This window comes from Nematostella vectensis, chromosome 8 (genome assembly GCF_932526225.1).
Source record: "Nematostella vectensis chromosome 8, jaNemVect1.1, whole genome shotgun sequence".
NCBI classification, from domain to species: domain Eukaryota; kingdom Metazoa; phylum Cnidaria; class Anthozoa; order Actiniaria; family Edwardsiidae; genus Nematostella; species Nematostella vectensis.
In genome coordinates this window covers 13,911,190-13,935,582 of record NC_064041.1, presented here as the reverse complement: position 1 = coordinate 13,935,582, position 24,393 = coordinate 13,911,190, and the positions used below count along the sequence as shown (strand labels likewise).

Sequence of the window (24,393 nt, the reverse complement as noted above, 5' to 3'; positions counted from 1 at the left end):
TATAAAGTAGTTTGATCCGCCAAACCTTTTATTTTAATTAGCACCGAGAAGTAGAAAGAGGATGACATTGATGGCTTCATTGGTGTACTGTATATACTGTATATAACTTAAGACAAGGTATTTAGGAACACTAAGAGAAATATAAAGTAGTTTGATCCGCCAAACATTTTATTTTAATTAGCACCGAGAAGTAGAAAGAGGGTGACATTGATGGCTTCATTGGTGTACTGTATATACTGTATATAACTTAAGACAATGTATTTAGGAACACTAAGAGAAATATAAAGTAGTTTGATCCGTCAAACCTTTTACTTTAATTAGCACCGAGAAGTAGAAAGAGGGCGCCATTGCTGGCTTCATTGATGTACTGTATGGGTAATTAGGAACACTAAGGGACATATAAAGTACTTTGATCCGACAAACCTTTTGATTATGATTAGCACCGAGCAGTAGACAGGGAAAAACATTGCTGGCTTTATCGATACTGGTACTGATACTGATATTGGTACTGTATATGAATTAGGACAGCGAACTTAGTAAGTATCATGGGTAAGTTTGATCCGTCAAACCTTTGAGATTGTGAGTAGAGTTTTTATGCACAAAATGTAATCAATATTCCAGACATGTATATTCGACTTTGACAAATAATTTTTGTCAATCATCAAGATATCTTAATGACAAACAGGGGCGGATCTAGCATTTTGCTGAGAGGGGAAGGGGGAAGCTGGTCCAATTAAATAGGAAATAAAAAAGATGTTGCAAACAGCTTTTTTGACATAATTTCCTATAATCTTAGGCAGTTTCGTCGATAAAATACACATCCTAAGGCCCCCATTTCCCTAGTTCCGCTACTGGTAGACCCAATAATAATCTATGTATATATAGATGCATAATCTATTGATATATAAGCACAATTGGATACTTAACAAGAAAATGTTATTTATAAGTAAACTTCTAACCGCTCACCAGGTTTTGGTATTAAATTACTGTATTTTCGTGACTCGCTATCTAACACTAGAAACATAGTGAAAGAGTCTAGCCGTTCATAACAATATGAAATAAGTAATAATATAGGGTGGAGATTTAATTTTTAAATCTATCATTTAGGAGCACATTAATATATAAATGATGATGTCATTTTGAATATTTCTGTTTAAAAAAAAGTTCCGTGCAAATGACAAATTTTCCTATGGCGGTTCCACAACCAAAATATGCTTATGGATAATAATTCGCCTTATAAACTTTCTGAGAACTTTCGCCGATAATTTCCAACAGCTAAATCGCTTCTCACTTTTGTCATTCAAACTCCTTGTGAAGTGTTTTCACCAACAAGCACTGAAATTGGCGCTGTTTTTATTCCGTTAGCTTGGATGAAGGAAGCGAGAAAGCGGTTTGGTATCGGTTTTTAGTAATTCTCTGTGAGGATAAGTGCGATAAGCAAAGTCTGGCGAGACTAGTATTATATGCTTTATCGTCTTGGCAATATATGGTTATCCATCGTACCCTTCGGTCGTAGAGCTGTCAGTTGATATACTGTCGTTCCGTTTACACGGGAAAACTGTAAATAAATAGTAGTAAATAAATGAAAAATAAAGGCACAATAAAACTCCCAATTGTCTGTTGCTGTTTTTGCGAGCTTATTATTGTTAAGGCGCAAACCTTTGTCTCACTTTTTCTTGACCAGTAATCTACCAAATGATTTTTGCGAAAAACTGAAAAATATGTTGTTTTTTTTTCTCGGTGTCATTTTTGCGTCTTTTGTTACAGTTTCTTTAAAATCATTACGGGTTAGTGCAGCTAAAAAAAACATGGTTGCAACGCTTCCTTGTTAGATCCTCGCGTGGACAATGAATGACGAATGTGTGGGATGGTGGTTTCGAAGGGGGGATGTGGAGGAACTTGGGTTTATCATAGATTTCCGCAAATACAAACATTTTAAAATAACATCTTTTTATCAAGCGATAGATTCATTTACACTTGTAACGCTTGATAGCGAAGCCAGCGCGGAGCCCCATAGGTATAGAAATGGTCTATAACTAGGCGACTCAGTTTTTGTGGTCAATGACGTCATTGTCACAAGCTGCCAGCCAGCCAGCCGCGATCTGCCTCGGCACAGGCCTCCAGAGCGCGCAAAACAATATGGCGGATGAGTATTTCTGCCCCTCTCAAAAACACACGAAAACTGACTGCAGAAAAGCCAAGAAGTTTACGTGAGTTCCGGAACACACTCAAAGTTTTTCAGACCAAGTTATTTTGAACTTAAATGGCTTTTTTAAAAATACTCCGATATCCCTAGAAACTATTGGCTTGTCTGTGGAAATCATTCAATATCCTGTATTTTTGCTTTTTAATTAAATTAAACACGTAAAAAGATGCATTATCGTCGTTATTATTCTTATGCGACTTCACGGAGCGCCCTGGATCACGAGCTTTGGATTTGAGCTTCGATCACTTTTCCGGAACCTTCGGAAATCCGTCGGATAAGATCGGAAAATATTGTCACCAATTTGCAAGCAAGGGGGTGGGTGAGGTGTTATTATATAAATGTGGACTTTAGAAGCACACTAGCATACACACATTGGCACCAGTCGGGCCAAGACGGGACGCTAGCACAGTCTATTACCCGTGCAGTTCGGCAACCATGGACAGCTGTTTCGTCCTTATTAGGACTCGTCAGCATGGCATAGCCGGTTTGCCTCAGTTAAACTTCATAGGCAAAAAAAAAAACTGCAGGGCGACTTCGACTCGAACGAAGTGCTTTAAACCACAGCTCAGATCCATGTGGGATCTAGGGCTGCGACCGGGCTAGCGTGATGCCAATTGTGCGGATCACGCATGCGACCTTTGCTAGTCTAAAACTCCGTCGGATAGCCAAACTATCCTTGCGAGTATGTATACATAAATGTGGACTTTAGAAGCACACTAGCATACACACATTGGCACCATTCAGTGCCTGAATCTATATATTACATAATTAGGTACATGTTAACCGCGCGATCATGTAAAACACACACACATCCTTCCCCTCCCCGTCCGCCACTTTTCCTGAGTGTTAAGTTCTGGGTGTCCTGTTGCTCCGAGAAACAGATTATTCCGCGCGCCTCGCGCATAAAGAATGAGGGTATACTTGATGTGTAACAGAAGTGCAGTGTCGTGGATGTACGGTTATCAAACCATGGCACTCCTTTCCAGAGCCTATGAACCTTTGAGCTAACAGCAGAGTTCAGGCCTTCAAGGGAGGTAGGTGTTTCATGTACAGTAAAAACCCGCGTGTAAGAGCCTAGATAAAAGCCTAGATGGCAAAACGGGTTCTTTGTTTGGGGTACTTCCTAACAATTAAGGCAGAATAGGTTCTTATTTGTTTTTTTAATTTTGTTTCACAACAGTAGTAAATTTCATAATGACAACAATGTGACACTGAAGTAGCGACTTTGCTAGATATCCTACTGTATGTATGCTAGTAATCTTATCTTTATGAAGAACAAAATGTTTCGCAAATTTATATTTCAAGGCCCCATAATATTAAGAATCTTTTGAATTTTTTGGCTTAACAGTTTCTTATGTTTTGGGGTATGAAAATCTGTTTCTTTTTTTGCCTATAGGTTCTTTTAAAAACCTCTGGGTTCTTACACGCGTGTTTTACTGTACTTCAAGGAAACCACTGACGAAGGACTTGCCCGTGATGTTGTTTATTCAGAGTCTTTACACAGCTTAAAAGACACGACAGGCAAAATTCCAGGTGAACGGTACTTCATGTGTGACCCCATGAAACCTTGAAGTAGAACCTTAAAACATGAAGTACTGACCTTGAGATCATCCATGACGTACTGACGAAGGACTTGCCCGTGATGTTGTTTATTCAGAGTCTTTACACAGCTTAAAAGACACGACAGGCAAAATTCCAGGTGAACGGTTTCCTTGAATGGGTTGCGCTGAGCACAGGTCTGTTACGAAGTTCGTTCGTTTACGATGATAGCCGTAATATTGCTGATTCTTCTCTCCTTTAGTACTAATGGTAAGTCAGAGGTCAGTTTTTCACTGGGAAACTGGGAAACGGAAGGACGGAAGTTGCGTGTGAAAATCAGTCCGAAGGAGACACCAAGAAGGGGAGGAATAGAACAGTACTTTTTACCTTCTCTCTTGCGTCTCCATCGCGTATTTCCAACGCGCACAGGCTACTACGTCTCCGCTTTATTCTCTGTCTTTATTTGTAGATTCCTTAAAACTAGCTTTTCACTAGCAAGGGAGAATGGAGATGATGCGGAGACGTAAGAGTATAGGTTTTCGGATAAAAAAAAGAAGACAAAAACATCACAAACCAACGGGCAACACCCGTTATCTTATGAATATTACTCCAGAAGAAAAGTGTTAAAAAAATGCAGAATAGATTAATCGGGCAACTTCATCGTTTATTATCTTAACACGGGAGAGACACGGTTTCAAATGTTGTTCTGTTTCCAGGACATGCCAAATGTGGCAGGCGTCCCTCGGGAGCTCGCGTCATTGGTGGAGAAGACGCCGCCCCTCACTCGTGGCCTTGGCAGATCTCTCTGCGCGTGCGCGGAAAGCACATGTGCGGGGGGACCCTGATCAGCCCTGACTGGGTACTAACCGCTGGTCATTGCGTTCATGGACAGCTAGACCCAAGCGGGTACACTGTGGTGGTCGGTACGTTAAACCAATCAGCGCTTAGCGCACCCATACTCGAGTATCAAGAGCGATCTATCCTAGGGACCTTTGGGGATCGCCCAAAGGTAGTGCACGTTAGTGATATGCTGTAAGTTTGCAATTGTTTCTACTTGTTGGTAGTATCGTCGGGTTCGTCTAGTTTTTATGCGGTGGGGGGAGGTCCTGTAAATTGTATCAGAACTCCCCTCAATAGGGCCCTGAAGGGGTCAAACGAGGATCCAGGATTCGCCGTCAAGGAAGCGGAGTTTAGGTCACCGGGAAGCGGGATTTAGGTCACCGGGAAGCGGGATTTAGGTCACCGGGAAGCGGGATTTTGGTCACCGGGAAGCGGGATTTAGGTCACCGGGAAGCGGGATTTAGGTCACCGGGAAGCGGGATTTAGGTCACCGAGAAGCGGGATTTAGGTCACCGGGAAGTGAGATTTAGGTCACCGGGAAGCGGGATTTAGGTTCGTTTATCCCGCGTTCCTATTCCGGAATGAAATGGAGGCCATTCCACCCATTCTGCTACCTGTAGCAGAATGACTCGAATGCCATTCTATTCCTATTCCAGAATGTTAGGGAAAAAGGCGCCCTATGCAAGTTGACCAAAAACTATTTTTGACAACCAATTATCGCGCAGGAGCCCATTACAAGAGTGGAGGTGAGACCAGCGCACAGAAGGCATTGAATCTGAAGCGAATCATACTACAAGAGGGATACACGACAAACCTACTCAACGACGTGGCGCTCATACAGCTAGCACGGCCCGTAACCCTAGGTAGCAAGGTCAACACTGCATGTTTGCCTACGGGCGAGATTGCTGTGGGATCAAAATGTTACATCACCGGTAAGTAAGGGTGGAGCTTTTCCCATTGAATTTTTGCCAATGGCAAGCACAGTATTACAAGCGCAAAGTGATTATGCCATATACAGATATGAGATTTGAACATCATAAAAAATGTCGATTAACTAGAATCTGTTGTTGTTGCTGTTATTATTATTGTTTACATTTGAAAAATACAGTCGTTTTGCAAGAGAACTTCAAAATAACCATCAGCAGTTAAAGAGTGTTCCTTCAATGACAATATCTGGCTGAGGTACCTAAGCTAATTGATGGGATAGCGCCGATGAAAATAGATCCTTTGTGTGACTCTGTATCATGTGGGAGCGTAAAATGGCGGCGTGATTGGCCTAGGAATGCGCACTATAAAGTAGTGGCGTTTAGGGCAAGTCTTCATTCTCGCTCGACTTCAAAAAGTGCGGAGCTCTGTATATATTGAACAGGCAGATGGACTTGGATAGTTTTTGATAGCGTGTGTTTGTTCGAAATCTCAATTACCATGTACTCCCATGTTTTGTAGGCTGGGGGCGGATGTGGGGTGGCACAGGAACACAAGGGACCCTACAGCAAGCCATGCTACCCATAGCAGAACATAGTCTATGTCGCAAGCAATACCGCGTGGACCGCACCGCCCATCTTTGCGCCGGAGAGGCTCGGGTAGGGGCAGCAGGGGGCTGTAATGGAGATAGCGGGGGTCCTTTGGTGTGTGAGCAGAGTGGAGTCTGGGTCCTGCATGGTGCTATTAGTTATGGTGCGCGCTGGTGTCCCACGGACTACTACACCGTGTTTACCAGAGTTAGCAGCTACGTGGCATGGATTAACGGCAAGATAGACCCCACGGGTGAGTATATTGAAACTACAGTCCAGTAAACCATTGCTTGCGCGCGCTTCGATTGGCTAAAACAGAGGGATAGTTTTTGTGGAAGCTGAATTCAGACCCCTTCCCCACGTTTACGTTTTCGTTTGAAAACGCAACCTTTTTAGTTTCGGATACGGGTATCTTCCACACGTAAACGCAAAAACGATGAGAGAAAACAAACGATTTGAAAACTTCAGAATGGAACAATTTGAAAACGATACGAAAACGGAACTATATTCGAAAACGATGGCGTGACAACTCAGGTCCAGTCCACTTGGCGCGCGAGTACGCATGCGCTGTAGAGCTTGTTATCGTTTTCGTATCGTTTCTGCGTTTTCGTGGGGACGGGTCGTACCAAAATGAAAACGCATCGTGTGGACACGGATATTTTTTAAACCGGAACAAAAAAGGTTGCGTTTTCAAACGCAAACGCGCAACAAAACCTCGATTCTCATCCTAAAGCATCAAGAACAAGAGAGAAGAAATTGCGACTCGAAATTTACCTTGAAGCTCACTCAATGGTGATGAATTCGATGATAAATAGAATTCTGGGAAAATTTCTTATCTTAAATTAAAACGGATTTTTAATTGAGCGCCTTAAGCAACTGAGACATGAAATACAAAATGAAGGAACTATCTCTAGGCAAATGAATCCCAAAAATGTCTGTTTATTTGAGTTTGTGTTTTTCAAAGAAGGAGGGAGTGGTACTGTCAAGCCTCCGGTAACACCAGTCACGGAACGACCTGTCACATTTAGCCCCCCACGCATTTAGCCCCCCAGCTCCTTGTCCTTGGAGCTCTGGAGGGAAAATTTGTTAAGCCGTCAAGCTTTCTTCCCTTCCTGCTCGTCTATTTGCTCTTCAATGTCGTATATGTATTGTATGTAATAATGTGTTCATTGAAGGAAGTGAATATTCAATTTATAAAAGTGCTTTGGCACTGTTAGTATGGCTAGCGACCTCAAGGCGATCGAGGACCTCCTCGATAGAAAGTTCGACGAGAAGCTACGGCCCATGAAATCAAGCCTCAAAGATCTATCCTCACAACTGGCGGAGGCTGTGAACTCGCTTGCTTTTCTGCATGACCAATGTGATATGTTAACCAAAAAAGTGAAGTTTCTTGAGTCAAGGAACACAAGTCTCGAAACGGAGAACAAGCTAATTAAAGTGGAACTCAACAAAATGGCGGGAGATTTGAATACTACGAAGAAGTCCCTCGACGACATAGAACAGTACTCGAGGAGGGATTGTTTAGAGATTAAAGGCGTTCCGGTAACAACTACGGAGAACACGAACGACGTAGTAAAAAAGGTAGGAGAGCTTATGGAAGTCGAAATCTTAGAAGAAGACATAAGCACAAGCCACAGGCTACCGGCTCCGAGACCGAAGCCCAACCAGCGCCCAGCTAAGCCAGGAGTACATGTTAACACGCCGACTGCATCAATTATTGTCAAATTTGCACGCAGAGATGTTCGAGACCGATTTTATGCCGGTCGGAAACATCTCCAAGATAATTCCGTACGGGACATTGGTCTCACACGGTCCGATAACAAGATCTACATTTCGGAAAGTTTGAGTCCAGGAAACAGGGAGCTGTTCAAGGCGGCGTTAAGAGCCAGGCATGATCTGAAGTTCAAGTACATTTGGACGCAGAATGGAAAAGTGTTCCTGAGGAAAAATAACGACAGCCAAGCTGTGCTGATCAGTAAATCACAGGATTTACTCCACCTCAAGCAACGAGAAGACCACGATTCACAAGAGGTAGAGTCAGCAAATTTAACAGGCACGTAAGTCTAGTACGTATTGATGTCTAATTTAAATGAAGATTTCTGTCGAACCTGTCGACAGTCACTCAAGAAGGGCGATAGAGCTATTGAATGTGACCAGTGCATACGTTGGTTTCACCTAAAATGCACATGCTTATCGGTCAAAGAATTTAGATATATATCGAAAACAAATGAATTTTGGTTATGTGAATCGTGCCGCTCAGAAACGTTTCCATTCAATAGCTTAACTAAGCCTGAACTTCTTGATTTATCATACAATTCGAATTCTAGCTGTCTCTGCTCTAAGAGCTTATCAATTGACTATTTAAAAGAACTACGGAGATTTGAGATCTTGTCAAAATTGGGCAACAAAACTAATAATTTCCCTACTCCTTCCAACGAAGACTCCTCAGACAGTTTACCCTGTGGAGTAAACTTTAAATACTATTCAGCCCATGATTTTCATAGTAGTACCGAAATTAGTCAATCAATTTGCCACAATACATTTTCGGTTATGCATTGTAACATCAGAAGCCTATCTGCTAATTTTGATAGCTTTCACTCATTGTTAGCCGAGCTGAAGCACCCGTTTAATGTCATTGGGCTCTCCGAAATCAAGTATAATAAGGACCGTGTTTACAGCACATTAAATACGGAGCTAGAAGGCTATGATTTTATTTTAGAACCAAGTAATACGGAGGCAGGCGGAGTAGGTTTCTATATACAAAATAACCTCTCCTACAACATTCGCGCAGACCTTTCCTCCTCGAGCAATTTCCATGAGATAATCTGGATAGAAATCGAAAACAAAAAAAATCAAAACACTTTATGTGGTGTTGCTTACCGACACCCCAATTCAGGAATAGAAAACTTTACAAACATGCTTAACGAAACCATCGATAAGATAAATAAGGAAAATAAGTTTTGCATACTCATGGGGGACATGAATATTAACCCATTGAATTGTAGCTCAGATAAGGCCACGGATGATTTTATAAATACAATGGCATCCTACTCATTCCAACAACACATTCTCCAACCTACCCGCATCACTAATCACTCTGCAACGCTTATTGATCACATTTTCTTTAACTCTTTTCAACATCACACCATTAGCGGGAATATTGTTTATGATTTGACGGATCATCTACCGAATTTTTTGATAATTAACAAATTTACTGAACTCCCTCGTAGATTCAAATTATTCCGCCGGGATTACTCTCATTATGACGAGTCCGCGGTAGTGCATGATATGCAGGCCATAAACTGGGAGCATTGTTTTTCGCACTGTAAAGACGTAAACGACTACTTTGACTCTTTCTACGCTTCAGTAGAAAGGATTATTGACAAACACGCCCCCCTGAAAAAACTTTCTAGAAAGGAAATCAAATTCCTTTCCAAACCATGGATCACAACAGGCATCAAACACTCAATTGCTATTAAAAATAAGCTCTATAAACAGTTTCTCAATACTCAGAATTCCTTTATACATAATCAGTTTAAACTATACAGAAATAAACTTAAACGTCTATTAATGGCCAGCAAGGAAAAATATTATGAAGACTATTTTTCAGCACATCTTAAGAACGTTAAAGAAATATGGAAAGGTATAAAACAAATAATCACTCTTAAAGCATCTCCGGTTTCCATTCCGAGTAAAATTATAACTAGTGACTCGGTGCTTACGGATCCAACAGCCATTTCTAATGCCTTTAACAACTACTTCACAAACATTGGAAAAAATCTAGCAAATGATATTCCAGACACTGCGAAATCCTTCTCTTACTATTTGAAAAAACGACAGCCAAACAGTTTTTGCCTTTTCCCGATTCTACCCAACGAAATCGAGTCTGAAATTTGTAAACTCAACTCAAACAAGTCAACGGGGCCCTTCAGTATTCCCACGCGAGTTCTAAAATCTGCAAGCTCCATTTTATCTAAGCCCTTGGCAATGCTGTACAATTTTTCAATCGAGTCAGGCATAGTCCCAGACAAGTTCAAGATCGCTAAGGTGATCCCTGTATTTAAAAAGGGTTCCGCCCTTACCCTTTCTAACTATCGACCTATCTTCTTGCTCCCAATTTTCAACCAAATATTTGAAAAACTAATTTGCCAACGCTTAAATCATTACTTACAAACTCATAATATATTATACAGCAATCAGTTTGGATTCCGCCCTAAACACTCAACAACTCATGCTGTACTAAGCGTTGTTGACAAAATACAGAAAGCCATAGAATTGGGCCAATTTTCGTGCGGACTTTTCCTTGACCTTAGTAAAGCTTTTGATACTGTAGACCACTCGATTCTTTTACGCAAACTCGAACATTATGGAATTCGTGGCATCGCGTATGACTGGTTTTCTTCCTACCTTACAAATCGAAAACAGTTCACACAAATTGGAAGCAGCAAATCTTCACTGAGCTCCATCTCCTACGGAGTTCCCCAAGGGTCTGTGCTTGGTCCGGTTCTTTTTCTACTATACATTAACGACTTTAACAACTCCTCCCAAACCCTAGACTTTAACATATTTGCAGATGATTCCAATTTGTTCTATTCAAACAAAAACCTAACCAATTTAGAATCTACCGTGAATTACGAATTAAAACATATATATACGTGGCTCTGTGCCAATAAACTCTCTCTAAATATAGATAAAACTAACTTTGTGTTATTCCATCCTCCTCAGAAAAAAGTAACTCATCCTATAAAACTGAAGATAAACAATAAACCAATCAAATCAGAAAAATACATAAAATATTTAGGAATAATGATTGATTCACATCTTAACTGGAAATGCCACATAACGGAGCTTTGCAAAAAACTTAAACGTAATCTAGGAGCACTCTCAAAGATACGTTACTTTGTCAATATTAACATTTTGAAACAACTATATTATTCACTTGTTTTCCCCCATATAACTTACGGAATTTTAGTATGGGGCAACACCTATAGTACAACACTAAAACCTCTCTTTTTAATGCAAAAACGTGCGATACGAATTATGACTTTTTCTAAATTCGATGCCCCATCTTCCCCCATCTTCAAACAACTAGGACTTCTCAAGGTTAAAGATATAGTTTACTTCCACACAGCGCTATTTATGTACCAACACCACTCTGGAACTCTCCCCACAACTTTTGACTCTTTCTTTCATATAATTTCCCACAAATACAACACCCGACTTTCTGCCAAATCTAGTTACACCCTACCCAAAGCACGCACCAACTACGGGAAATTCAACATCCGATTTAGAGGTGTACAAATTTGGAACGAACTCACCCAAAATGACAAAGACCTAAATATGAAATCCTTCAAAAAAAAATTATCAGACGACCTAATCGCCACCTATTAACCCACCCACATCTTCACCTGTAACCCATACTATCACCTAATTCTTGGCCATATATTCCTTCCTTTTGTTTTTGTTTCCGCTCTGCTTGTACCAGCTTGTATTCTTGTCGTATCCTTGTTGTATCCTTGTCGTGTCTCTATATCTGTGTTTTTCTCGTACATTCTTGCTTATGCACACAGCCTCCAGATCTCCAAACTAGGATGTTTCCCTAACATTTAAGTGCACCCTAGCCCGTTTAGCTCTCAAGCTAATCTAGGGTGCCCGCACCGAAGTATTGTCCCCCCTTGGTATGCAACTCTAGTTTTTTTTTTTTTTTTTTTTTTTTCTTTTTTTCTCTCCTCTCCCTATCAATAAATATATGAATATAAAAAAAAAAAAAAAAAAAACCTATGTAACAACTTAATTTTGTGTGCAAATAAAAGATGTTTGTTGTTGTTGTTGTTGTCACGCCATCTCTGGCCGTCACGACACTTTCACCCGTCACAGAGAACCCATCAGGTAAATTCAAGGAATGTACGGGGAGGGAGGGAGGGGAGCTGACGACCACAGTAATTAAATCAAAAAAAATATCCAGTGAGGAAATGGGGAAAGGGTGGTGGTGGTGGTGGTTTGGAGTGGGGGCGGGGGTTAGGGGTTTGGACCGGGGTGAGTGGGGGGTTGGTTGCTATTGTAGGGGACTGAGGACTATGTAGGTCAATCAAAGGAATACCCAGAGGGGAAGGGTAGAGGATGTTCACTAGATAATAACACTGTAGTTCAACTCCGTAAAATATGGGTTATGAATGGACTGTGTACGGGACTGGTGATTGTTCAATTCCTTTAATTGTAATAAGAGCCCTAAGTATCCAACCAGTCATAATCAAGTATGGGTTATGTATGGACTGTGTACGGGACTGGTGAAGGTTCAATTCCTTTAATTGTAATAAGAGCCCTAAGTATCCAACCAATCATATTCAAGTATGGGTTATGTATGGAATGTGTAAGGGACTGGTGATGGTTCAATTCCTTTAATTGTACTTTAAAGGAACCTGCCTAAGGCAAGCTGTCATTCGTCATTTGACATCACTGAGTGCTATAATGAATATTCGGGAAAGTGTGTGGACATTGAAACAATTGCAAGGGGAAAAATGAATTCCATAAAAAGTGCCATAAGTGAAAGAAGTAAAAAGTACAAAAAAAATAGAGCTCATTAGTTAAGGATCGAACCTCATTCAGATAAGTTAACAACGGGAAAGAAATAGACCATACTTCCAGACATCCGCTGAAACATTGTATGGCACCTAAAGCTTTACGGCTAGGCTGGAGATTTCGGCCCCAGCCCCGCTATCTAGCGAACTGTACAACACAAAGGAACCTGAGGTACCCGCGCATTAATGGGGAGGCAATAACCCAGACCCCAGCCCTGTCTTAGTCGCCACGCACAGCTCGCTGTGACGTAGTGGTAAAAATGTCTAGGTCTTTTCCACGCGGCGAAGCATAACTTGGGAATTACGTTGCTATAGTACTGCAGTGATGTCATCACAGCACACTGTTAGGCCTTTTTTACTTGCGCAGGTGTATATGAAATCTTTTTGGGCTCACAGACAAACACAGAAAATTGAATTATGCTAAGTGTACGCGATCAAAAGATGTGCTTGAATTTTCGAGGAATATTTTGGAAGCCTAGTGCCAGGAATCTTACATGCCCCCTATAATCAGTGAATTCGACATTACGCGTGCACGTTTTTGTACAGCATGTCCCTATGATTAGTTGATCGGGCTTAGCGTAGACTTATTATAGAGCATTGTACAATGGCTACACTTTATAATCATTTCTCTTACTTGGCTTTATTTTAACCTGACTGGTTTTAATCATTGACACATGTGACAATTACCAAAGATAACACCTTCTTAGTAGTGCATATGTGATCTCATGATAACTCAAAATAACTGTTATATACTTTATTATTATTATTATTATTATTATTATTATTATTATTATTATTATTATTATTATTATTATTATTATTATTATTATTATTATTATTATTATTATTATTATTATTATTATTATTATTATTATTATTATTATTATTATTATTATTATTATTATTATTATTATTATTAAAATTATAAAATACAGACGCGTTGCTAGGTGAGGCTATGTGTGGACGAAGGGGGGTGGGGTAGGGCACCATGGCTGTGGGGCTTTCTTATTGAAAACTCGCCAAACACTAAGACGATTCGAATCCCAGCTGCGCGCATGTCTTTGATATGTTGGCCTGTAATATTTTAGTGTTTGAATTTATTTTAATGTATGGATTTTTTCTATGGACAGGCTGTATCGATAAGGCCCAGGGCTGCGATGCTACGAGCAGCTTGTGTGACACGCCCATTATGAAGCGATACTGTCGCAAGACCTGCTCACTCTGTAAGTTAGGGCTGGTTTCCTTATGGCCGCACTCGACCGCACACGACCGCAGCTAATTTGACCGTACGATCGCAACTGGACCCATTCCGATTGAAAAGTGGATTCCATATGACCGCAAACGATCGCAGCTACTTCGACCGTACGATCCCAACCGGACGCATTCCGATTGAAAAGTGGATTCCATATGACCGCAAAAGATCGCAGCTAATTTGACCGTACGATCGCAACAGACGCACTGGATCAAACACGATTGCAAGGATTTTTTTCCATACAAAACGTGTACACGATCGAGTGCGATTATATGGAAAAGAGCCTTCAGACATGTCATTATACCAGCTTATACCCAAGCACCCTGAGATAAACAGACATGTCAGTATACCAACTTATACCCAAGCACCCTGAGATAAACAGACATGTCATTACATTAGCTTATACCCAAGCACCCTGAGATAAACAGACATGTCATTATACCAGCTTATACCCAAGCACCCTGAGATAAGCAGACATGTCATTATACCAGCTTATACCCAAGCACCCTGAGATAAACAGACATGTCAGTATACCAACTTATACCCAAGCACCCTGAGATAAACAGACATGTCATTACATTAGCTTATACCCAAGCACCCTGAGATAAACAGACATGTCATTATACCAGCTTATACCCAAGCACCCTGAGATAAGCAGACATGTCATTATACCAGCTTATACCCAAGCACCCTGAGATAAGCAGACATGTCATTATACCGCAGCTTATACCCAAGCACCATGAGATAAGCAGACATGTCATTATACCAACTTATACCCAAGAGACAAGCAGACATGTCATTATACCAGCTAATACCCAAGCACCCTGAGATAAACAGACATGTCAGTATACCAACTTATACCCAAGAGATAAGCAGACATGTCATTATACCAGCTTATACCCAAGCACCCTGAGATAAGCAGACATGTCATTATACCAGCTTATACCCAAGCACCATGAGATAAGCAGACATGTCATTATATTAGCTTATATCCAAGCACCCTGAGATAAGCAGACATGTCATTATACCGCAGCTTATACCCAAGCACCCTGAGATAAGCAGACATGTCATTACATTAGCTTATACCCAAGCACCCTGAGATAAGCAGACATGTCATTATACCAACTTATACCCAAGAGATAAGCAGACATGTCATTATATTAGCTTATACCCAAGCACCCTGAGATAAGCAGACATGTCATTATACCGCAGCTTATACCCAAGCACCATGAGATAAGCAGACATGTCATTATACCAGCTTATACCCAAGCACCATGAGATAAACAGACATGTCATTATACCAGCTTATACCCAAGCACCCTGAGATAAGCAGACATGTCATTATACCAACTTATACCCAAGCACCATGAGATAAACAGACATGTCATTATACCAGCTTATACCCAAGCACCATGAGATAAGCAGACATGTCATTATACCAGCTTATACCCAAGCACCATGAGATAAACAGACATGTCATTATACCAGCTTATACCCAAGCACCATGAGATAAGCAGACATGTCATTATACCAACTTATACCCAAGCACCCTGAGATAAGAAGACATGTCGTTATACCAGCTTATACCCAAGCACCCTGAGATAAGCAGACATGTCATTATACCGCAGCTTATACCCAAGCACACTGAGATAAGCAAATAAAAGCGTGGTTCAATATAAGTAAGTTCATACTAAGTAAATGGGATAAGTAAACGAGTCGATACTTGGTTGAGATAATGGCAAGTCCCTGAGAGAGTGTGGGCTCACTACCAGAATATGGTTGTGTGCCTCGGTTCAGAATAGGCTGATTTGGGATGGACACGGCTGATATAATGGCTACACAATACTATGATTTAATTTATTCATTTAAATCTTAACCAACGGATCTTTGTACTTTATTTAAGTGTAGAGTTGCTTGTGATCTGTGGGTTGAGGTGGACTTTTGGGGTAGGGTTAGTGCTGTGATCAGGTGATAGCTGTTAAAGTGTGAACTTTGATTTTAAAAAAATGTTAGTGACATTATTTTATGTTTGTTTAGGCTAGAGAAATGAAGCCCATTCTTCAATCGCCCCCAAGTACACGGAAACCATCTGACTTCAGGTTTCTGGAACATCCCAAATTCCAAATTGAATAAAAGAATTAAAGTTAAAATATGTTTTCCATTTTCTGTCTAGTCCTGTTAGTCTGCGAAATAACACAGATCATCAACTGGTTAAAGATCATTTTTATATTATTATGTATGTGACCGTCTTGAAGGAGGGGAGGTTGGGGGGGGCGGTCTAATTACCGCAATCCAGCACAAAATCTTCGAAAACTCCGCAATCAAAGAAAACAAAACTGAAATAACGCCTAGAAGGACGAGGAAGAGCATTGCGCGACACCCCGACATTTCCAAAGTTTCCCGCTAGATCAAATCCCTATACCACGGGTAGATCCCGCGCACCGCAGTACTAATTAAAACCGCAATATTTTCGTTTTTCTACCGCAATATCTCGCCTTTTAAAAAGCAAAATCTCTCATCTCGCAGTACCGCTTCACCGCAGTTTTTTACCGCAATATCGTTTAAAAAAGACCAATACCGCAAACACCAACGTCCCCCCATCTTTAATAAACTATTAGCTCATCTGGCAATGTGTTAGCATCTCTCGTGATTTGTTTATTAAAAGAAATGATCGAAGAAAAACTATTTGTTTATCTGTATACACCTATATCAATAATGTTTGACTATAACAGAATGGAAGATATAAAATAGAACAAAGTTTGGTCAATAACAATGTTTTCTTGTATTAAAAATGCGTTCACTCCTACAAGGGCCTCGCTACAAACTTAATTTAACCTCACTGAATGTCATTAACAAATACAAGACTTTTTTTCCCTTACCAGTGGTGTTTGGCACCGCATTCATCATTTTCCATTTTCTTATAGTGAACTCTAATTGAAATAGGTGTAAGCTGGTCAAATCCCTCCTGTGGCTGTATTTGATGCTGATCTAACGCTCCCCCGGCTGTGGGAATACAGGAGCGCTTGTCTGTTAACACAGCCGACAGCAAGTGCCATATAACGTGCTACGAGCGCGTAGTACTCAGTAGAAACACGCGATCTATCTCGCGATGGCTTTTGTTCTAGTATGTTTCGTGGCCCTTGTCGGGGCTTCCCTCGTCAGCTCAGGTAAGCACAGAGAATACAGGCGTGCCAAGATATAATAATGATAATAATAGTTTAATTTGCAATATAAAAATCTAAATGCTTTACAAACATCCTCTTAACTCTACTTAAATAGATAATACTATACACCAAAAGGGCAGACTCTGAAGAAGTCTTATTAACGACGAAAATTTCATTCTTCTGGTTCACGAACACGACTATTTAGGCTTTTTGTATTTATATCATAATACTAATACTTATGATAATATTTCTAATAGTTAAAAACTGATCAATTGTTGTAGTGCCTACAAAATAGGTACAATTAGGTACGTCTTTAAAGACGATTTGCTGAGACAGTCAATTACCCATCTCGTGATCCTTCGGGAAAAAAAACAAATTAAAGACTTTATTTCTGTAGCACATTGCACGGATAGAATTGTTTAAAGTGCAAACATCCGACCACTAATAGACCGCGAAGATATGGGTTTTAATGTCATTGCCTGGGCAGAAATGAAATCTACCGACCTTTTCATGGGAATCAGAAAGAGTCCCCTGGTCACGTTTTTTACATGTACTTGTGTTAGAAGGTGTCACGTGTCTAGTAATGTTGTCACGTGTCTTACATGTGACTGCCATGTGTCTAATTCTCACGTGTCTTACATATGATTCTCGAATGCCTTACATGTGACACGTGATTGCCACGTATCTTACATGTTATTACCACGTGTCTTACATGTTATTTTCACGTGTCTTGCATGTGGTTGTGTCTCAGAGTGTGGCCGTAAACCAGCAGGCGCCCGTATCATCAATGGTCAGAACGCTCAACCTCACTCGTGGCCGTGGCAGATCTCCCTCCGGCAAGGCAGACGCTTTCATCTGTGCGGAGGGGCCCTGATCAGTGACCGATGGGTTGTCACCGCTTCCCACTGCATTCACGATGACCTCAACCCCGGCAGCTACATGGTCGTTGTTGGTAAAGTTACTTTCATGATTGCTTGCATGCTTGTTATACTGCATTCATACCTTATTTACTTATATACAACTGCTTCAAAGAAGGTTTTAGTCGGATCATTTTTGCAAATGGCGTAAATAAAGAACAATCTTGGTTTGCAAAAGTGCTTCACGGGTAGCGTATACATGGCTGATTTATGGTTTCTGAAAGCCATGCGAATGTTGAAAGAAACATAGGCCTATATGCCTATTATTCGATACCCATGAAGCACTGCGGGCTACGCATAGATTCTCCGAAAGCAATCTTATTTGAAATAGGTGTATATTGCATGGACTATGAAAAATTTTCGTCCCTGAGCTCAGTTTTTACTTGATTTCACGATTGCCTGCTTAGTTTGGACATTGCTTTATTAGTTACTTGGCTGACTGCCTGCTTGCTTGACTTTTTAATAATAAGACATTGACAGAATTCAATATTCCCTCACGTCTTAACCTGTGCCATCTCATAATCATTATTCCTAATTAATTATGATAATGATACTCTAGTTTCTAGTTCTATGTGTTTTTTTCAGGTGCACACCGAATGTCAGGAAGCACGAGCGTCGAGAAAACCATTCGAGTGTCTCAGGTTCTCGAGCATCCCCGCTACGACAGTCAAAGAGATGTCAATGACATCGCGCTGATTGAGCTGGCGACTCCTGTGGAGTTTGACAGCGCGGGAAAAGTCGGCACAGTTTGCTTGACGGACCAGCGACCAGCACCAGGAAAACGATGCTACATCACAGGTTTTTCACGTGCCTTACATGTGATTGTCACGTGTCTTTTATGTGATTATTATGTGTCTTTCATGTTATTTTTATCACGTATCTTACATGCCTATAACATGTGATTGTCACGTGTCTTCCATGTGGTTGTCACGTTGTCTATTACATGTGATTCTCCTGTGCGTGATGTCCCAAAAGAACCATAACCCCAAACCCTTTCACTACGGCAATTCAAAATTCGGTGAGACTTTTTTCTCTATGGATTTCCCTTGGTAATAGAGTATTGATTTTTTTAAAGAAAATTTGTTGAAAGTCTTGACATTGGCTTTTGTAACATTTTGATTGACAGGTTGGGGTGCTATTAATGGCCACACCCAGCAATCTCCCGACATCCTCCAGCAAGGCGTGATGCCAATTGCGTCTCACGAGAACTGCAGAAGAAAGTACGGCGACGTGTCGTCCACGGCTCATCTGTGCGCAGGGGAGGCGAGATCTGACGCGGCAGGGGGATGCAACGGCGACAGTGGGGGTCCCCTTGTATGCGAGGATAATGGCAGCTGGTTCTTGCACGGAGCGGTCAGTTATGGACTGGAATATTGTCCCACGACTCATTACACCGTGTTCGCACGTGTTGCTAGCTATACGGACTGGATCAAGAGGATGACGGGTGAGATAATTTTAACAAGATTACTAGCCAACAACGCCTTTTTATACATCATTTAACAATCAACCGCAATAGCTCCATAAAATCAGCGGATGGAAATGGATTCTTTCTCATCCTTGGTGTTTTGCAAGGGTATTCCTTATCAACTGCAGTTGTTGGTTCATAATCGTAGATCTAACATAACAGCTCATATCCTGGTAGGTCCACGAACTAAATGAAAAACTCTAAGGGAAAGGGCGTTCGCGAATGCCTTTCCAGAACTGTGGAATCAGTTACCATGTATTATCGGGGGAATTAGAGGACTAACTCATTAAAGGCACATCCTGTTCCGCCTAGCCTACAATATGTAAATAAAGTATTATAAATAATTAGATTAATGAAATATTATAGTTATTAGTATTAATATTATAAAAAAAGCTGCAGACTTTGATAAGAAAAAGGCAGAAATCTTATCATGCTTGTCCATTCAACTAAAAAAAAAAATATGTTAAGGCTGCTGGATAATTTGGAAACAGATCAGAGCACAAACGCACGTCCCGCATGCTTTACAATAACCCAATAAATGATTGAAGTTTTACTCCCCAGAAAACTGAGAACGGATTAACACATGCCGTGAATTCATATGTCAACAAAAACACAAATCATTACATTTTGTAAAAGAAGCAGTAGAAAATAGGCCACATCTTAGTCATCTCTATCTGATCTTTTTACAAATGATCCCGTGTTTGTTTGTTTTCAGGTGTAGGGTTAAGTGGCGAGGGAGGCGGTGTTAATCCTCCACCACCCCCACCACCAACAGGCAATCCACCACCACCACCACCCCCGACAGACTACCCTCCACCACCGCCCCCACCCCCCACAGGTAAGATACGCTTTCTTCTTTTGATGTCAACAGTACGCTTCATCTAGGATCGATAACTTTGGTTCCTTGATATGTAGTTCAATGATAGGCAAACAACATAATGACGAAACGAGAAAATCAGAAGGAATCGATCAACCCATCAATCAACCAGTCAATCAATCAATCATACAGTCAATCAATCAACCAATCAATCAACCAGTCAATCAATCAATCAAACAATCATATAGTCAATGAATCAACCAATCAATCAACCAGTTAATCAATCAATCACCCAATAAGTCGATCAAACAATCAATCAATCAATCACCCAATCAAACAATCATACAGTCAATCAATCAACCCATCGATCAATAATACAGTCTATCAATCAATCAATCAATAAGTCAATCAACCAGTCAATCAATCAACCATTCAATCAACCAGTCAATCAATCAACCAATCGATCAATAATACAGTCAATCAATCGACAAATTAATTGCAATATTTACCCAAATAGTATTCCATTTGTTCCAGTGTTTATAATCTTTAATTATTTTCTTTTTTTTTAATCTTGGCTAGACTGCGAGGACGAAGCGGATAATTGTGCAAGTCTCGCTCAGTACTGCAGCACCGAGTCCATCAGAAACAAGTGGTGCAGAAACACCTGTAACTCATGTAGGGTATTATTGTGGTAGCAAAGTACTGTCATACGTGAACTATTAGAAGCAAATAGTGACGAAAGACTGTAAAATCGTGTAGGTTATCCATTGTGTGGCTTGGAACACATTTTGAAAAATACTCTAGAAAGGATATTTATAAATGTCATGGTGGTGTGGTGGAAAGGACACGGTATTGATAGATGAGTTTAAATTTAGGCTGTAGGTATTAAATCAAGTTTTTTTATTTTACAGGTAGCGGCGGTGGCGGTGATGGAGGAACAGGCTAGTATGGCAGTATATAAATATGTGTATATATATATATATAGGCGAAACAAATATACCCTTTCCCCAGCCCCCCCCCCCCCCCCCCCCCTCCACCCCTTCGTGGCCGAGTCATCATACAAATCAGTCAATCTTGTTTTAAAAACTGTCGTTTTTCCAGCTTCCTCGGCCATTTCCTTATCAGGCCTTACATACCATATTTGGGAGTCTTCTTCGATCATTTTTATCGCTTTGTTATCGCTCTAGAGCTTTGTAAATCGAGAAACAACTTGCAGGAATTCGTGTTAACTACGATTTTGCTGGCAGCCATCTTGGAAATGGAGTGCAGTCCCTAACGTTTTAGAATATCACAGGTCTCCCGCGCGCTCGCCCCAGGCTCTTTTAGACTATTTAGAAAAACGACAGCCACTGATTTATATGTGCGTTCTCCTGGTTCATTTCCAGACTGTCGCGACACGGGCGAGTACTGTGACTATCACGTGCCACGTGGAGACTGCGAGAGAATGGACATTGTGCGGCGAAAATGCAAGAAGAGCTGTGGTCTCTGTTAGGTACGGTTATGTGATACAATATATAAATTAGGAAAAGAAAGAAAGCGGAATAGAGAAAAAAAAAGATACGTATTAAAATTAAATGTCCGCTCACACTGTCCAGACAGTGACAATGGGTCAATGACCGTTTACTACCAAAAAATCTCAAATACTGAGCCTAAACTATTGGCTTGCAGGTCACAGATGGAAATCAAAGGTCTAAGAACGGATGAAACAAAATTATTAAAGAGATTTCGTTTCTTTATTTACCATCAATGTTTCTATTGGAAAATCAGGGGTATGTGGCCAGGGATGGCGGATATGTGTAAGAGAATAAAAAGAGACACTTGGGTGATGGGGCCATAGTAACACATAGAAGGGGGAGGGGTGAGGCTTTCCTACTCCCTGAATTCTCAAATAAACACTGTCCCGAATTGTCAGTCGAATCCTGTATCCAGCATCCCGCATCCCGTATCCCGCATGCCGCATCCCGCATCCCGCATCCCGTATCCAGCATCCCGCATCCAGCATCCCGCAATGTGTGGCAGCAACCCGTAATCGAAAAGCCATGCGCGGAGTATTGTCGCTAAAATCACATCAATATGTTGGTGTCGGCTTTGTGTAGCATAGAACCGGGTTAGAGCCTTACAAATATTTGTATCATCCATGTTCGAGTAACAAGTCAATTATCGAGTTCCTGTCTAATTTTTGAGTCCAAGACAATCTTGGCAAAGCATAAAGCTAAACAAAAATCATCAGTTACGAATCTTGTGGAGCCGCCGGGTATAAGCAATATTAAGTCCCGGCATGTGTAGGGGCCTTTATTGGACGTTTCGCTACATTTGTTGCCTGCGTGCAGCCGTAAATAGTTCCATAATTACCGTCTGTGAATTACCTACAGAAAGCTTGTTTGACCCCCCGCGCACCAACCGCCGGAGTGAAGCGACTTCTGATTGGCTGTCGTCTGGTTCAACTGTATCGAGCCAGGCGATTGGTCAGTAGCTCCATGTACCCTGCATATATATATTAATGGAACTCTTTCCGGCTGCACTCAGGCTAAACATTTGGTGATCGGGAATTTTCTGCCTCCGCCGAGCCCGCGAATCTAGACGTCACTAATATGGCCCGCCTCTTGAGTGGTGGTGAACGCTGAGCGGGAGCATCTCTTGAGATAGTTCACCTAAGAAAAGCAAACGCGAACAAATATCTACTGATATTCCCGGGGGGGGACTCTCCATAAAAGTAGACGGGGGCGATCCTCCTATCTTTTTAGGGTGTAAAATTTCGTCCAACTGCTATCCCTTAGGGGTTATTAAAGGATTTTTCCGATTCTGCTATCTCTTAAGATACCCTTTGGTATTCTGTCCCATTTAAACATTATCAATCATCACTCTCATCCCGACTAACTCTCGCCCCCCCCCCCCCCGAAAATATTAACCTTTTCTCTCCCGCCAATCATATTTCATGCAACCATAACCCCCTCCCCCACAAACATCTTATCTTATCTCCCGTCATTTATATCTCGTGCTATTACCCTCCCCCTTACATATCTTACCTTTCCTTTAAACTAATATTTTTTTTATCTTTTTTGTTTTTTAAAGTCACAACGTACAGGCCCAAGAATCTCAAGAATTTGTTTTGAGAAATATAAGTAATGATGGAAAGGAAATAATAATAGTACGCAGTGGCTATATTCCCGACAGTTGAGTAAGGTCCTCAATGGACTAAATGCCCGACAGTTTTCTATTTATTCGAATAACCCGGTAAATTGTCAACCTAGTGAGTTCAAATTATTCTATATTTGTTGAGAAAGGGCAAGCCAATCTGAATTGAGCTTTGTTGTCGGTATTGGATGTTTTCTGTTGTCTATCCCAATTTCTCTGTGAGAAGTCCGACTTACAAATCTTGGTGTGATGCATGTTTAGTTTATCCTGTTGCAGCAGCTATTAGGCACCTTCTGAGAAAGCCAATTCGGTAAAATCTATTTTTAGTCGCGTCAGTATTTGCTCTATTATTAGTTGACCTTTGTTGTATTAACCCTATTCAGACTGGGCTTTTTTGAACTGTCTGTGACTGGGGGAGGAAGGGGGGGCTAAAAGGCCCCCTTTACGTATTTCATGAACCGCTTAGGCTATGTACATCAAACTTACAGTAAATGATCATCAGCATGCAAAGAATCGTCACGCCCTATTTTGGCTGTGGTCAAATCAATAATGAATAGGCGTTTCCAGATAGTGCTCCCAAAAAGCCAGAAAAGTGCTCCCAAAAACACCCAAAAAGTGCTTAAAAAGTGCTCCAAAATCAAAAAAGTGCTCAAATAGTGCTCATTGGCGAAAAGAAAATTACCGTATATTTAAAAAAAAAATTTTAGAGATAAGTTGTGTTTTATTAAAATTTGAATAAAAGAAAGAATATTGCTTTTATTAAATACATGCATCAGAGTATCTTATATTGTTGTCCATGAACGGGTAAATCACACTAGTGTATAACAACTAACTGTTTTATAAATGACTTTGTTCTCTGTTGTGTTTGTTTACCTTTGTTATTTGGATACTTCTAAAAAACAATGTTCATTTACAAACATCACCAATGTCAATAATGTCAAACCTGATAACAGACCTTAATTATAA

At 40.7% G+C, this 24,393-nt stretch overlaps 2 protein-coding genes across 5 annotated transcripts; both read left to right on the top strand.

Moving 5' to 3' along the window:
• The first annotated feature begins 3,917 nt into the window (after nt 1-3,917).
• Nucleotides 3,918-16,079, top strand: LOC116620311 (plasminogen). Of its 3 annotated transcripts, none has more exons than XM_048731713.1 (8): nt 3,918-4,015; nt 4,462-4,668; nt 5,311-5,517; nt 6,032-6,352; nt 7,067-7,121; nt 11,939-11,988; nt 13,808-13,900; nt 15,967-16,079. In XM_048731713.1, the coding sequence occupies exons 1-8, from the start codon at nt 3,970-3,972 to the stop codon at nt 15,969-15,971; spliced, it is 984 nt and encodes a 327-aa protein (XP_048587670.1). In that variant the 5' UTR covers nt 3,918-3,969; the 3' UTR covers nt 15,972-16,079. The 3 variants fall into 3 exon arrangements, with proteins under 3 accessions (XP_048587670.1, XP_048587669.1, XP_048587671.1); XM_048731712.1 differs by having other exon boundaries at nt 7,064-7,121; XM_048731714.1 differs by lacking the exons at nt 7,067-7,121; nt 11,939-11,988.
• A 904-nt stretch (nt 16,080-16,983) lies between these two features.
• LOC5516191 (chymotrypsin B) lies at nt 16,984-22,028 on the top strand. 2 transcript variants are annotated; one of them, XM_001636220.3, is made up of 9 exons: nt 16,984-17,096; nt 17,845-18,045; nt 18,596-18,808; nt 19,137-19,454; nt 20,191-20,313; nt 20,872-20,967; nt 21,204-21,233; nt 21,678-21,784; nt 21,961-22,028. In XM_001636220.3, exons 1-8 carry the CDS (start codon nt 17,039-17,041, stop codon nt 21,782-21,784), a joined length of 1,146 nt encoding a protein of 381 aa, XP_001636270.3. In that variant the 5' UTR covers nt 16,984-17,038; the 3' UTR covers nt 21,961-22,028. The 2 variants fall into 2 exon arrangements, with proteins under 2 accessions (XP_001636270.3, XP_048587265.1); XM_048731308.1 differs by lacking the exon at nt 21,961-22,028 and having other exon boundaries at nt 21,678-21,875.
• Nucleotides 22,029-24,393: the final 2,365 nt, after the last annotated feature.